At 41.6% G+C, this 17,236-nt stretch overlaps 1 protein-coding gene across 1 annotated transcript in view; it reads right to left on the bottom strand.

Moving 5' to 3' along the window:
• Positions 1-17,236, bottom strand: part of LOC124049094 (junction-mediating and -regulatory protein-like) — a 72,424-nt gene that overhangs the window by 2,962 nt on the left and 52,226 nt on the right. The window contains exons 3-8 of the mRNA XM_046370439.1: positions 5,662-5,812; positions 4,071-4,240; positions 3,339-3,504; positions 2,843-3,030; positions 2,614-2,697; positions 70-165 (exon numbers count right to left, since the gene is read on the bottom strand). Of these exons, the coding sequence (XP_046226395.1) occupies positions 70-165; positions 2,614-2,697; positions 2,843-3,030; positions 3,339-3,504; positions 4,071-4,240; positions 5,662-5,812 (855 nt within the window). The remainder of the gene's footprint in view (positions 1-69; positions 166-2,613; positions 2,698-2,842; positions 3,031-3,338; positions 3,505-4,070; positions 4,241-5,661; positions 5,813-17,236) is intronic.

Genomic DNA, 17,236 nt, shown 5'->3' with positions numbered 1-17,236 from the left:
GCGTCAACCTAAGATGTACTGAACATGAGATGTTTAGACTGTTATTCAGAGGTAACTGTGTCCTCTCACCTGTTTGAAGCTGCGTAGTCTGTCCAGAGTTCTCGACCTATCCAGACTCATTCTGGCGTTACTCCTCTCCTCCTCTTCCTCCTGCTCCTCCCCTCGCTATGGAGAAACAGACAGGATGAGGAACTATTCACCATCATTCCCATAATACTGAATCAACTAGAGGCATGGCCGATTAATTAGGGCCAATTTCAAGTTTTCATAACAATCGGTAATCTTCCTTTTTGGACACTGATTATGGACGACTACATTGCATTCCACGAGGAGACTTCGTGGCAGGCTGACCACCTGTTACGGCAGGCTGACCACCAGTTACGGCAGGCTGACCACCTGTTACGGCAGGCTGACCACCTGTTACGGCAGGCTGACCACCAGTTACGGCAGGCTGACCACCTGTTACGGCAGGCTGACCACCTGTTACGGCAGGCTGACCACCTGTTACGGCAGGCTGACCACCTGTTACGGCAGGCTGACCACCAGTTACGGCAGGCTGACCACCTGTTACGGCAGGCTGACCACCTGTTACGGCAGGCTGACCACCTGTTACGGCAGGCTGACCACCTGTTACGGCAGGCTGACCATCTGTTACGGCAGGCTGACCACCTGTTACGGCAGGCTGACCACCTGTTACGGCAGGCTGACCACCTGTTACGGCAGGCTGACCACCTGTTACGCAAGTGCAGCATCAAAATGACCTGTGGCTGCAAGGAGTCAAGGTAAGTTGTTAGCTAGCATTAAACTAGCTAACTATAAAAAATAAAAAATAAAAATCTTCACATAATCACTAGTTAACTACACATGGTTGATGATATTACTAGGTTAACTAGCTTGTCCTGTGTTGCATATAATCAATGCGGTGCCTGTTAATTTATCATCGAATCACAGATTACTTCAACTTCGCCAAACGGGTGATGATTTAACAAAAGCGCATTCGCAAAAAAAGCACATTCGTTGCACAAATGTACCTAACCATAAACATCAATGCCTTTCTTAAAACCAATACATAGAAGTATATATATATTTTTAAACCTGCATATTTAGTTAAAATAAATGAATGTTAGCAGGCCATATTAACTAGGGAAATGTTGTCACTTCTCTTGCGTTCAGTGTAAGCAGAGTCAGGGTATATGCAACAGTTTGGGCCTCCTGGCTCGTTGCGAACTGTGTGAAGACTATTTCTTCCTAACAAAGGCCATAATTAATTTGCCAGAATTTTACATCATTATGACATAACATTGAAGGTTACGCAACATAACAGTAATATTTAGACTAATGTATGCCACCCGTTAGATAAAATATGGAACGGTTCCATATTTCACTGAAAGAATAAACATTTTGTTTTTGAAATAATACTTTATGGATTTGACCATATTAATAATGACCTAGGGATCGTATTTCTGTGTGTTTTTTATAATTAAGTCTATGATTTGATATTTGATGGCGCAGTCTGACTGAGCGGTGATAGGCAGCAGCAGGCTCGTAAGCATTTATTCAAACAGCATTTTACTGCACTTGCCAGCAGCTCTTAGCAATGCATGAAGCACAGCTCTGTTTATGACTTATCAATTTATCAAGCCTATCAACTCCCGAGATTAGGCTGGCAATACTAAAGTGCCTATTAGAACATCCAATAGTCAAAGGTATATGAAATACAAATGGCATAGAGATAAACAGTCATAATTCCTTTAATAACTAAAACCTAAAACTTCTTACCTGGGACTATTGAAATCTCATGTTAAAAGGAACCACCAGCCTTCATATGTTCTCATGTTCTGAGCAAGGAACTTAAATGTTAGCTTTTTTACATGGCACATATTGCACTTTTACTTTCTTCTCCACACTGTGTTTTTGCATTATTTAAACCAAATTGAACATGTTTCATTATTTATTTGAGACTAAATTGATTTTATTTATGTATTATATTAAGTTATATAAAAGTGTTCATTTAGTATTGTTGTAATTGTCATTATTACAAATATATATATAAAAATCGTCCGATTAATCATTATTGGTGTAACGGCGTTCGTCTGTTGAAGAAGGAAAGTTGGACCGAAATGCAGCGTGTAGGTTACTCATGACTTTAATGAAAATAAATCGCGGTACATGAAACAACTGAATACTAAATACAAAAACAACAGAACGGAACGTGAAACTAATTACAGCCTATCTGGTGACTACAACACAGAGACAGGAACAAACACCCACAAAATACAAAGCGAACTCAGGCTACCTAAATATGGTTCCCAATCAGAGACAACGATAAGCACCTGACTCCAATTGAGAACCGCCTCAGGCAGCCAAGCCTAACTAGACACACCCCTAATCATACACAATCCCAATGCTAATAAAACCCCAATACGAAACACAACATATAAACCCGTGTCACACCCTGGCCTACCCAAACATATAACAAAAACACAAAATACAATGACCAAGGCGTGACAATTGGCTTTTTTGGACTTCCAATAAATCGGTATTGGCGTTGAAAAATCATAATCGGTCGACCTCTAGAATCAACACAAACACTAACGAAACATGTCACTGTACCTGTTGAAGTGCTAGATGGGTCTGGTCATCCTTACTACCTTGGCGTTGCTGTATCTTCTGGTTGTGGTTGATGATACAGATCTCCTGGTTACAGATAAACAAGACACATTACAGGAGGATCGAAAGTATTGGTTTTACTTTTCTACATATTGTTGTTTTCGAGGTAGGCTTTCGTGGCTTTCATGTGTTAGTAAGTCCAGAGCTAAGCGTGTGATTGCTGGATTATTACCTTTTTGGTTTTAAGGTAGGCCTTCTTGGCGGTGATGCGTCCCCTGCGTGCCTCTAGCTGTCTGGTCCTCTGCTGCAGCTGGCTGAGCTTGTCTCTGAGAGGGGGAAGAGAGGCCGAGGGGTCCTCTACCCTCCGCATGGCATCAGGACTCTCATACGCATCATAGTACACTACCTCGTCCTGCCGCTCTGGGGAGGGAAGGGCACAGAGAGGTACACTGTTAGATAACCTCACTAGTAGTGTTTCTACAGAGGCTCTGGAACTGAGCAGTTAGAACAGGTCTAGTGGTTCATTAACAGTAACAGGTATAGATGTATAGTAGTCTGGGGAGGCTGGTGAGTTGGGCGTTGAGTAGCAGTTCCTAGGCTGAATGTTACTTAGAAGTAACAGGTATAGATGTATAGTAGTCTGGGGAGGCTGGTGAGTTGGGCGTTGAGCAGCAGTTCCTAGTCTGAATGTTACTTAGAAGTAACAGGTATAAAGTGCATAGTATTACCAGTGATCTGTCTGCGGAGGCTGGTGAGCTGGGCGTTGAGCAGCAGTTCCTCACAGCGCAGCACCTCAGCCTGGATGTCATAGAGCTGCAGCTGGAGCTCATAGTACAGCGCCTCCATCTGGTCCAACCGCTGCATGGCATCCTCTCCCTCCTGCAGGCTCTGCATCTGAGACAAACAGACATAGATGGTCAGAAACACAGACAGAGAGAGAGTCAGAGTATTGTGTACGTCAGGGATTGACAACTTTGATGGGAGTGGGGGCCACAAGAAATCTGAACTCATCATGAAGGGCTGCAGTTTCTGGCGGGTCTGCGTCCACACATGGGCATTTCGAAATTGCACCTTGGTTATTCTACTATTCTAACTGCAACAGTAATTTGAGACCCGACTGAGTTTTTTTTGTTTTATTAATCTGAGGGCCTTCAGAAGGGGGGCTACCGCCACTTGCCCATCCCTGGTGTACCTGATGTGTGGTGAGATATCTGTTGTAAAATGGCTGCCGTGGCATCAGGTGATATACATTGGTGGTGGATGAGGCATGATTCCCCAAAACAATGTGCTTTGAGCATCTTGAAAAATGTATAGATTTATCAGTACTTCCCTTCTCAGGCCGTGTTTCATCTGCTTCAGGCAGATCTCCTTGGCCCTCATCAGTTGACTATTTATTACTATAATAACAGTAGTAGTATAGTAATAGTATTAGTTGTAGTACTGTAATACAGGAGTAATACCTCCTCTTTCAGGCCGTGTTTTCTCTGCTCCAGGCAGATCTCCTTGGCCCTCATCAACTGCAGCGTTTCCTTGGAGACGGCGTACTGCAGACGCTCCACGCGGTCCACAGCTGCAGCCCACGTCGACTTGCCAAACTTCCTCTGGTCCACACGCATCCGCTCATACACCGCTGCAACACACACACCAACATAACAATTACTGTAAAACTTATTAATAGCTTGGGAAATTAGTAGCTTGGGCGTTTATTTGCTTAAACAGAACAGAACAGGCACGTGTGTGTTATCATTTGCACACCATGTCACATTTATTTTGTCTTAGTATGCCTCTATATATATTTTTTTTTTACAAAATATGTCCTTGACTTATTCTCCTCTGTTCATTTTAGTCAGTTCTTACTTTCACCACTAGAGGGCTATCTGCTGATTTCTAGGGGTCTGTACTGCCTAAATTGGAGACAAAAACAAATTATGTACATGTTTGGGAATAGTTATAGACTTTGTAGTCAGTGTGGAGCCAGTGGATTGTTGGGTTATGGTTAGTTTGGGGATTCTGGGAGAGCAGTTTAAAGCCTGGAGATTATGGAATGACTGAGGGGCTGATCTGCCATCTGGATAATACATGGCTCTGGAGTTTGTCTGTACAGAGTTTGTGTGTGTTTATGTGTTTCTCTGTGTGTTTCTCTATAGGAATGTTCACACTTGCCCATTCTAAAGTGGGCTAGCACCAACCTTAGCCCAGAACTAGCTGGTCCTGCTGGGTTAGCAGGGTTAGTACCAACTTTTCAGGGGGATTTGTCCCAGAAACACAGTGCCAAAATAGCAAGTGTGAAACTGTGTCAAGAACAACACCTAGAATGATCACTATCCAATCACAAAAGCGACACTCAATTTACATATGCTTGTGAGGCATGTAATGCGTTCTGACGGTTATTTTGATAAGTAAATTCGTACTATTTAATCCTGAGGACAAAAATCAAAATACTTTAAATCAGTGCAAAAACAATGGTTGCTATGCCTAACAAAAATGGTTGCTATGCAGGCTGGCTAAGGTCTTCTCACTTAGCCAACTAAAGCTACAAACTCTACAGCTGGAAGGGCAGCAAACCATCCATTTCTCTCTGTTTTCATAACTTTTCTATTGACATTTAATTGCATATATCCATGATAATAATATTGTTGCATGATTTCGCCTGGATCAGAAAAGTTGACATCTCGTTCATTCACTGCATTCTCTGTACAGGAGCAAGATAGAATTTCAAAAGTGAAACATTGCTGTCTGCCTGACTGACATCGGAAACAATGTTTATACAATGCATCACTGTTGGAAATCAAATGCTAGAAGCAACAGGAAATATTGTGTTAATAAATTGCTTATAATATTGGTTGTGCATCAGAGATGTTGGTCGCATGTTGTGTTTGTCAGTTAGCTCAGGGCTTGGATATACAAGTGTGAATCCTTAGCCAGGGCTAAAGCTTAGCCCAGGGTTAACAAATATTTATGTGAACACAGGCCAGTCTAGCCTGGAGCTAAGATATCCTGGAGCTAAGAACAACGCCAGTGTGAAAAGACCTTATGTGTGTATGTGTGTACCTTTCTGAGCCCTGGCGGTGGTCTCAAAGAACTTGACGGTAAGGTCCTGTATGGAGAGGACGGCAGCGTGAGCCTTCCTCGTCCACTCCTCATCCTCCCTTCTCAGCCCCTCCACACGACGAGGCCCCAGACGCTCCGTCTCCAAGGAGATCTGACCGAGGGGACACATATCAATAGGGGTCACGCAAAGGTCAAATCAACATAAAACAATGATATATTTATAAATATATTATCCCAGAGGGAAATATGGTGTGCCGGTCCAGCAGGATAAAATAAAGGGATTGGATTAATAAATGAAAGTCAAACTCTCGCACATGGATACATTGAGAAATTCAGACCTTACAAATAGTGATTAATTGAGGATTTAAAGTACCTGAATTCACCTGGCCTCATGTCATACCAGTCTTTAACAGCAGGTTGTGCTGTGGTGTAGCAGTCAGGGACATAGAGCTTCAAGACTGAACATGTCTTTACGTTACTGTACTACTAAACCCAGTGTCCTCCTTTGTTGTAACTTTTGATAACTGTAGGACGTTCTCCAAGGTTAAGACAACCTCATTTAATCAAACATACTGATGCAACGACAACCAAGTGCTTAAGTGTTACTGACTTCTGAGGCTTAGTTCATTACTTGGAAGTGACTTGGGTAAGGTCTTTTACACTGTCTTTGTAGCTAGCTAACCAGCCCTGGATACGCCCTGGGTGAGTTAGTAAAACAGTTGATTATTGTTCTGTTCATTGTGTGTTTTAGAGAGCAGCTGGAACATATTGTAGTTAGAGTAGCTGATTTCCTAAGAACAGCCCCCACACAGCCCACTGTTTTGCTCCTGTATGGACCAGCCTTGATTTCAACGTCCACAGATGTAGATTTTTGGTCCAGTCCAGAACAAATCTGAATCGATCATAGACGTCTATGTTTGGTTCAGATTTGGTCCGATCCGGACTGGCCTTGATTTGGCCCAAACATAGACATTTCATAAGTTTGGACAGCACAATACAGGAAAGAAAAGTTGAGTATAGCACAGTACCTTAGAGTATAGTACAGTATAATGTACTGTATTCTACACTATTTTACTCTAATGTACTCTACTGAACTAAACTGTACTCTACTGAATTAAACTGTCCTGCTGCTCATTGACTACAGCTCAGCGTTCAACACCATAGTGCCCACAAAGCTCATCACTAAACTAAGGAACCTGGGACTAAACACCACCCTCTGCAACTTGATCCTAGACTTCCTGACGGGCCACCCCCAGGTGGTGAGGGTAGGCAACAAAAAGTCTGACATGCTGATCCTCAACACCAGTTCCCCTCAGGGGTGCGTGCTTAGTTCTTCCTGTACTCCCTGTTCACCCACGACTGCGCGGCCAAGCACGACTCCAACACCATAATTTAGTTTGCTGACGACAACAGTGGTAGGCCTGATCACCGACAACGATGAGACAGCCTATAGGGAGGAGGACAGAGACCTGGCTGTGTGGTGCCAGGACAACAACCTCTCCCTCAATGCGAGCAAGACAAAGGAGCTCATTGTGGACTACAGGAAAAGGCGGGCCGAACAGCCCCCATTAACATCGACGGGGCTGTAGTGGAGCAGGATGAGAGTTTCAAGTTCCTTGGTGTCCAGATCACCAACGAGCTAACATGGTCCAAACATACCAAGACAGTTGTGAAGAGGGCACGACAACACCTTTTTCCCCTTAGGAGACTGAAAAGATTTGGCAAGGGTCCTCAGATCCTCTAAAAGTTATACAGCTGCACCATCGAGAGCATCCTGACCAGTTGCATTACCACTTGGTATAGCAATTGCTCGGTATCTGACGGTAAGGCGCTACATAGGGTAGTGCATACGGCCCAATACATCCGAGGCCAAGCTTCCTGACACCCAGGACCTATATACCAGGCGGTGTCAGAGGAAGGCCCAAAAAATTGTCAAAGACTCCAGTCACCCAAGTCGTAGACTGCTCTCTCTGCTATCGCATGGCAAACGGTACCGGAGTGCCAAGTCTCGGTCCAAAAGGCTCCTTAACAGTATCTACCCCCAAGCCATAAAACTGCTGAACAATTTATCAAATGGCCACCCGGACTATTAACATGAACCTCCCACGCCCGCTTTTACACTGGTGCTACTTTCTGATCTTCATCTAAGTCACAACAATAGACAAACAGTGTGTTTAACTTCTTAGAGATAGGGGGCGCTTTTTTAATTTTTGGATAAAAAACGTTACCGTTTTAAACAAGATATTTTGTCACGAAAAGATGCCCGACTATACATGTAATTGACAGCTTTGGAAAGAGAAAACTCTGACGTTTCCAAAACCGCAAAAGATATTATCTGTGAGTGCCCCAGAACTAATGCTACAGGCGAAACCAAGATGAAATTTCATACAGGAAATGGTCCAGATTTTGAATGCCCTGTGTTCCAATGTCTCCTTATATGGCTGTGAATGCGCCAGGAATGAGCCTGCACTTTCTGTCGTTTCCCCAAGGTGTCTGCAACATTGTGACGTATTTGTAGGCATATCATTGGAAGATTGACCATAAGAGACTACATTTACCAGGTGTCCGCCCGGTGTCCGCCCGATGTCCTCATCTCCAGGTCCATGCGCGTTCCATTTTCTTCAGAGGAGAAACCAAACTGCCACGAATTATTTATCATTGATAGATATGTGAAAAACACCTTGAGGATTGATTCTAAACAACGTTTGCCATGTTTCTGTCGATATTATGGAGTTAATTTGGAAAAAAAAGTTTGCGTTGTAATGACTTAATTTTCGTTTTTTTTTTTTACCGAAACGTGATGAACAAAACGGAGCGATTTGTCCTACACAAATAATCTTTTTGTAAAAACTGAACATTTGCTATCTAACTGAGAGTCTCCTCATTGAAAACATCTGAAGTTCTTCAGAGGTAAATTATTTTTATTTGAATGCTTTTCTTGTTTCTGTGAAAATGTTGCATGCTGAATACTAAGGTTAAATGCTATGCTAGGCTATCAATACTCTTACACAAATGCTTGTTTAGCTATGGTTCAAAAGCATATTTTGAAAATCTGAGATGACAGTGTTGTTAACAAAAGGCTAAGCTTGAGAGCTAATATATTTATTAAATTTCATTTGATTTTCATAAATAGTTAACGTTGCGTTATACTAATGAGCTTGAGGCTATAAATAGGATCCCGGATACGGGATTGCTCGTCGCAACAGGTTAAACTAATAACACACAAATTGTTGTATGTTTCTTGTCTATATTGAATACATAATTTAAACTAGAGGTCGACCGATTAATCGGAATGGCCGATTAATTGGGGCCGATTTCAAGTTTTCATAACAATCGGAAATTGGTATTTTTGGGCGCCGATTTAATTTTTATTTTATTTTTTTACACCTTTTTTTATGTAACTAGGCAAGTCAGTTAAGAACACATTCTTATTTTCAATGACGGCCTAGGAACGGTGGGTTAACTGCCTCGTTCAGGGGCAGAACGACAGATTTTCACCTTGTCAGCTCGGGGGATCCAATCTTGCAACCTTACAGTTAACTAGACCAACGCAATAACGACCTGCCTCTCTCTCGTTGCACTCCACAAGGAGACTGCCTGTTATGCGAATGCAGTAAGCCAAGGTAAGTTGCTAGCTAGCATTAAACGTATCTTATAAAAAACAATCAATCATAATCACTAGTTAACCACACATGGTTGATGAAATTACTAGATATTATCTAGCGTGTCCTGTGTTGCATATAATCTGACTGAGCATACAAGTATCTAAGTATCTGACTGAGCGGTGGTAGGCAGAAGCAGGTGCGTAAACATTCATTCAAACAGCACTTTCGTGCGTTTTGCCAGCAGCTCTTCGTTGTGCGTCAAACATTGCGCTGTTTATGACTTCAAGCCTATCAACTCCCGAGATGAGGCTCGTGCAACCAAAGTGAAATGGCTAGCTAGTTAGTGTGCGCTAATTGACGTTGTGTTGCTGGTTCGAGCCCAGGGAGGAGCGAGGAGAGGGACGGAAGCTATACTGTCACACTGGCAATACTAAAGTGCCTATAAGAACATCCAATAGTCATAGGTTAATGAAATACAAATGGTATAGAGGGAAATAGTCCTATAATTCCTATAATAACTACAACCTAAAACTTCTTACCTGCCAATATTGAAGACTCGTGTTAAAAGGAACCGCCAGCTTTCATATGTTCTCATGTTCTGAGCAAGGAACTCAAAAAGTAGCTTTCTTACATAGCCCATATTGCACTTTTACTTTCTTCTCCAACACTTTGTTTTGCATTATTTAAACCAAATTGAACATGTTTCATTATTTACTTGAGGCTAAATTGATTTTATTTATGTATTATATTAAGTTAAAATAAGTGTTCATTCAGTATTGTTGTAATTGTCATTATTACAAATAAATAAATAAATAAAATTGGTCGATTAATCGGTATCGGCCTTTTTGGTCCTCCAATAATCGGCATCGTTGAAAAATCATAATCGGTCGACCTCTAATTTAAACATTCACAGTGTAGGTTGGAAAAAGTATGTGAACCCCTAGGCTAATGACTTCTCCAAAAGCTAATTGGAGTCAGGAGTCAGCTAACATGGAGTCCAATCAATGAGACGAGATTAGAGATGTTGGTTACAGCTGCGTAGCCCTATAAAAAACACTCACAAAATGTGAGTTTGCTATTCACAAGAAGCATTGCCTGATGTGAACCATGCCTCAAACAAAATAGATCCCAGAAGACCTACGAATAAGAATTGTTGACTTGCATAAAGCTGGAAAGGGTTACAAAAGTATCTCTAAAAGCCTTGATGTTCATCAGTCCATGGTAAGACAAAATGTCTATAAATGGAGAAAGTTCAGCACTGTTGCTACTCTCCCTAGGAGTGGCCGTCTTGCAAAGATGACTGCAAGAGCACAGAGCATAATGCTCAATGAGGTTAAGAAGAATCCTATAGTGTCAGCTAAAGACTTACAGAGATCTCTGGAACATGCTAACACCTCTGTTGAGGAGTCTACGATATGTAAAACACTAAGCAAGAATGGTGTTCATGGGAGGACACCACGGAAGTAGCCACTGCTGTCCAAAAAAATATTGCTGGACGTCTGAAGTTTTCAAAAGTGCACCTGGAGGTCTCCATGTTAGAGAATAAATGTTAGTTTTGTTTGAGAATGTCCCTCTTTATGAGCAAAAACCTCCTTTTTGTTTGCACGTTTTGTCCAGTAATCCAAATGCAGAAGGCGCGTGCACTAATTCTAGAAGAAAAGTTTTTAAAAAGTACAATAAAAGTTAGTAGAAACATGCCAAACGATGTTTAAAATCAATCCTCCGGTTGTTTTTGTCATAAATTATCAATAGTATTTCAACCGGACAAAAGCTTCGTCAATAGGAAAGGAGAAACAAGAAAGGCACATTCACGATCAGGCGCATGGCTGATGAATGGAAATGTCCACTGGCCACTGATTGAAAGTGCTGTATCACCCTCATTTTTCAGAGTAAAAGAATGAAACCACACTTAAAGACTGGCCACATGTAGAGGAAGCCATAGAGACCGTGAACTGGGTCCTAAGTCTTTGTATGGTGGATAGGCTTTCAATGGAAAAACAGCCTTTCAAAATAATAATACTTCCTGGTTGGATTTTCCTCTGGTTTTTGCCTGCCATATCAGTTCTGTTATATTCACAGAAATCATTTTAACATTTTTGGAAACTTTAGAGTGTTTTCTATCCAAATCTACTAATTATGTGCATATCCTATCTTCTGGGCCTGAGTAGCAGGCAGTTTAAAATTCCAAATGCTGCCCCCTACCTAGTGAAGTTAACACTTTATTTTAGCTACTACATGATTCCATATATTATTTCATAGTTTTGATGTCTTCACTATTATTCTACAATGTAGAACATTTAAAAAAATAATGAAAACCCTTGATGAGTAGGTGTGTCCAAACTTTTGACTAGTACTGTATGTGCAGTTGAAGTTCAGTCATAGAATCAATGACCCAAACATATTTCTGTAAATTATGTCTTCTTAACTTTCCTTCAGAACTGAAAACAAACTTCATTTCAACATCCTGAAAATACATGTTTTCAACGTCCATAAAATATATATTTTCAACTTTCATTCAGAACTGAAAATGGAAAGACGTCTTTTCAACATAATTTTGCTTACTGCAAGACTACTCACTCATATGTTAATATCTCAATGTAAAACAGATGTGTCTGTATTGGCGCTCTCACTCTCTCTCACACACAGGCCACATGCATGCATGCACGCAGGCAAGCATACACTCAGTAATCAACAGCACGCCACACCTGACCTGAGTGGTTCACATCAGCCAACAAACTGTATGCTGAGTGTGTGTGACAGAGGGAGAGAAAGACTTAGATAGAGGGGGGAGAGAGTAGATAGATGGGGGAGAGAGTAGATAGAGGGGGAGAGAGTAGATAGATGGGGGAGAGAGTAGATAGAGGGGGAGAGAGTAGATAGAGGGGGTGAGAGTAGATAGAGGGGGGAGAGAGAAGAGAGGGAGAGAGAGAGAGAGAGAGTGTTTTATAGGGAGAAAAGGCAAGATGAAGGGAAAGTACTCAGTCAGTCCCACAAAATTAGACATGACCTTAGTGCTGGGGTATCCATTCTCCAATAGAGAGGGAATATTAGCCCTCTACAAAAACTATAACATTTAGACTTTAACTAACATCTGGGCCACACATCCTGCTGTGGAACTATGGAAACACCCTAACAATGGGGATGTCCATCTTAAAAGAAATAGGCCTACTGTAAACACTGGCTAGTCACTTCACTGCAGACTTTCCTTCCAAGGGCTATTGACCCCATGTAAAATACACTATTTCTACTATGCCATTGTTCTCTGTTTCCCTGATTTTGTTGTTGACTGTTGTCTGTGTGTGTATGCCTAGGTGGGTCAGGCATGGTTCTGGTTAAATAAGGTGTTCTTGGAGTGAAAGACTTAAAGACATGAACAGATTAAGTTATCGGGAAATCTAGAATAGAAGTATGAGGATGGAATAATGAGATGCGAATAGAAGAGTGGATATGATGTCAGAGAGTCTTTATGTTGTTTTCTGTCCAGTCTGCCACCTGGTCCAGTAAGCCCCTCCCCCTCTCAGCCATCACTTCCTCGTTGCTGTGTCACTGTGGTGTGGACCATGTGGTGTGGGTCTCATCTCAGACACGACACCCTATTTATCCATGACCTAATCCCACACCACTAAATTATACACACACACTGACACTATCTCCAGTAATAGAATTTGACTTCAATATACCTTCATTCTTCTGCCCATTTTTCCACACGTCCTCTACAGCCCACTATGTAATCTGCAGCTTCAGACAGTTGGTGTCAAAGTGAATGAGGCAGAAATAGCAGTCAGGTCTGTTTCCAGGGCCATAGGCTGAGATAACTACAGATAGACCACAAAGATAAACAACAGATAGACCAGTGTCACGGTGTCATGGTCCTTATCACAGATGCTTAAAACTGCCTTCTATCACTTTAATGCATGCCTTCTGACCCTGGCTATAACAGAATGCCCATGCAGCATCACTCCAACACGCGATATGGCCTTCCCACAATGCACCATTCATCCTATACCTACTCTCCTTTGTCCTTGACACTCATTCACTTCATGCCTTCATTCATCAGATCCCTCATTCACTTGTTCCACTTGGCATGTTGGCAGGGGCTAGGGTTCAGGGATGGGCAATTATAGTGCTGATAGACTGCAGTGTGTGCAGGCTTTTGTTCCAACCCAGCTCTAACACAGTAATAAACAATTGGCGATTTGAAAACCACGATAGGTTGATTACTTGAATTGTAGTTATTGCTGGGCTTGAACAAAAGCATGCCTAACGATACCCATTATCAGTTCAGACCCAAGCCTAAAATGAACTTTTTGGTCCACCAGCCACTGTGGCAGGTAGATACAAATAAAAAAATCACCAGACACTCGGATTTTCTACCAGCCCAAATATTTTTTTGAGCTACAATTACACCAACACAACAAAACTAAAAAAAATAGATGAGTATGCTTTGTAATGTTTCTAAAACAATAAATGTATGACAAGTAAGAAGTAATAATCGGGGTTCATTATATTTGGCTTGGCACCTAAAACCCTCACAAACTTTTACAGATGCACAATTGAGATAGATATGCCATTTAGCAGACGCTTTTATCCAAAGCGACTTTACAGTCATGTGTGCATACATTCTACGTATGGGTGGTCCCGGGGATAGAACCCACTACCCTGGCGTTACAAGCGCCATGCTCTACCAACTGAGCTACAGAAGGAGCATCTTGTCGGGTTGTATCACTGCCTGGTAGGGCAACTACACCGCCCGCAACTGCAGGCCTCTCCAGATGGTGGTGCAGTCTGCCCAACGCATCACCAGGGGCAAACTACCTGCCCCCCAGGACACCTACAGGACCCAATGTCACAAGTAGTCCAAAAAAGATCATAAAGGACAACAACCATCCAAGCCACTGGCTTTACACCCAGCTATCATCCAGGAGGCAAAGTCAATACAAGTGCATCAAAGCTGGGACCGAGAGACTGAAAAACAGCTTCTATCTCAAGGCCATCGGACTGTTAAATAGCTATCACTAGCTGTGCTAGTGATAGACTTGAAATCACTGGCCACTTTAATAATGGAACACTAGTCATTTTAATGTTTACATATTTTTCATAACTTGCATATGTACAGTTGAAGTCAGAAGTTTACATACACCTTAGCCAAACAATTCCTGACATTTAATCCTAGTAAAAAGTACCTGTCTTAGGTCAGTTAGGATCACCGCTTTATTTTAAGAATCTGAAATGTCAGAGTAATGGTAGAGAGAATGATTTATTTCAGCTTTTATTTCTTAAATCACATGCCCAGTGGGTCAGAAGTTTACATACACTCAATTAGTATTTGGTAGCACTGCCTTTAAAATGGTTTAACTTGGGTCAAACGTTTCAGGTAGCCTTCCACAAGCTTCCCACAATAAATTGGGTGAATTTTGGCCCATTCCTCATGACAGAGCTTGAGTAACTGAGTCAGATTTGTCGGCCTCCTTGCTCGCACACGCCTTTTCAGTTCTGCCCACAAATGTTCTATAGGATTGAGGTCAGGGCTTTGTGAAGGCCACTCCAATACCTTGACTTGTCACAACTTTGGAAGTATGCTTGGGGTCAATGTCCAGTTGGAAGACCTATTTGCGACCAAGCTTTAACTTCCTGACTGATGTCTTGAGATGTTGCTTCAATATATTCACAGAATTTCTCTTCCTCATGATGTAGTCTATTTTGTGAAGTGCACCAGTCCCTCATGCAGCAAAGCACTCCCAAAATATTATGTGGCGATCCCTTGCTTCACGGTTGGGATGGTGTTCTTCGGCTTGCAAACCTCCCCCTTTTTCCTCCAAACATAATGGTGGTCATTTTGGCCAACAGTTCTATTTTTGTTTCATCAGAGCAGAGCACAATTCTCCAAAAAGTACGTTCTTTGTCCCCATGTGCAGTTGCAAACCGTAGTCAGGCTTTTTTTATGGCAGTTTTGGAGCATGGCTTCTTCCTTGCTGAGCGGACTTTCAGGTTATATCGATATAGGACTCGTTTTACTGTGGATATAGATACTTTTGTACCTGTTTCCTCCAGCATCTTCACAACAGCTTGCTGTTGTTCTGGGATTGATTTGCACTTTTCGCACCAAGGTACGTTAATCTCTAGGAGATAGAACGGGTCTCCTTCCTGAGCGGTTTGATGGCTGCGTGGTCCCATGGTGTTTATACTTGTCTACTGTTGTTTGTACATTTGAACGAGGTACCTTCAGGCATTTAGAAATTGCTCCCAAGGATGAACCAGACTTGTGGAGGTCTACAATTGTTTTTCTGAGGTCTTGGTTGATTATGTTTTGATTTTTCCATGATGTCAAGCAAATAGGCACTGAGTTTAAATGTAGGCCTTGAAATACATCCACAGGTACACCTCCAATTGACTCAAATTATGTCAATTAGCCTATCAGAAGCATCTAAAGCCATGACATCATTTTTTGGAATTTTCCAAGCTTTTTAAAGGCACAGTGAACTTAGTGTATGTAAACATCTGACCCACTGGAATTGTGATACTGTGAATTATAAGTTAAATAATCTGTCTGTAAACAATTGTTGGAAAAATTACTTGTGTCATGCACAAAGTAGATGTCCTAACCGACTTTCCAAAACTATAGTTTGTTAACAAGACATTTGTGGAGTGGTTGATAAACAAGTTTTAATGACTCCAACATAAGTGTATGTAAACTTCTGACTTCAACTGTATGTTCAACTGTATGTACTGTATTCTACCCTATTCTACTGTGTTTTAGTCTATGCCACTGACATTTCTCGCCAAATATTTATATATTCTTAATTCCATTCCTTTACTTTAGACTTGTGTGTATTGTTGTGAAATTGTTAGATATACCTTGTTAGATATTACTGCACTGTTGGAGCTAGAAACATTGGAGCACTGTTGGAGCTAGCATTTTGCTACAGACGCGATAAAATCTGCTAAACACGTGTATGTGACAACTAAAATTTGATTTGTTTAATTAAATTTTTTGTGACCTGAGTTTTTTTAACCAAATTATCACAGATGAGACAAATGTTCATCTGCCTCTTTAAGGGCTGGAGATTACTGTGGTAATGTGACTTGGGTCATGTTTGTGCCTATGAGATTGAGAGTGACTAGTATCTGTGTTGTCTTCTCTTCCCTAGCAGTTGAAACTCAAACATTGTAAAACAACCTATAGCTTGTGAACAAAACAATGTGAATAGCCAAGAAACACAAGAACAAAGTCTCACTTCAGTAGACTTTTGTTTCAAGTAAATTAAACCAACTTTTATGCCTGTGCGCAGGGCTTCTAAAAATGAATCTTCCACAACTCTTCACGCCAGGCAGTGTCGCAGCGCGATGTGGGATAGGCTATATAGGGTTCATAGGTCTTTGTTGTGTGATTAAGTTACCGGCTATGAAACAAAACATCAGAAATAATTTGAAAGCTGCTACTAGGGCATTTATTTTACTATAAATGTGGTCATACTTGACTATATCTCTCACAAATGCAAGTGAAATGTTCGCACTGTGGAGCCCTGACCACGAACCAATGTGGCTGGGAAAATAGACATCTTAACCGCCAATGCCAAAATCTATCCTCATTTGGAGGGTGGCGGCTATTCATTTTAGGCCTTTGTTCAGACCATTGCAACTCCTCATCATAAGATAATGTGTCTGCTCAATTGTATTCATTTCCATCTGCAAAGCTTCAAACAGCTAAATATAACTCTTGGCCTTGTCATCCTCTTCCTTTCTAGAGGTGACAGGCTTTATTTACACCTTCGACTAGGACAATAGGCGTCAGCACAGACACTGTGTGTGTATTCACCCTCCCAGAGAAGGTAAGAGGAGGCTGTGACTTTAGCAGGCTATATCTCTCCCTTGGGACATTGATAGCAGTCTATTGAGACTACCTAACCTACCCTCAACTCTACACATTACATTTCTCACCTCACATTACTTGCAACATTTACCATTTTGAA

This window comes from Oncorhynchus gorbuscha, linkage group LG11 (assembly GCF_021184085.1).
Source record: "Oncorhynchus gorbuscha isolate QuinsamMale2020 ecotype Even-year linkage group LG11, OgorEven_v1.0, whole genome shotgun sequence".
Taxonomy (NCBI): Eukaryota; Metazoa; Chordata; class Actinopteri; order Salmoniformes; family Salmonidae; genus Oncorhynchus; species Oncorhynchus gorbuscha.
This window is presented reverse-complemented; position numbering and strand designations above follow the sequence as displayed.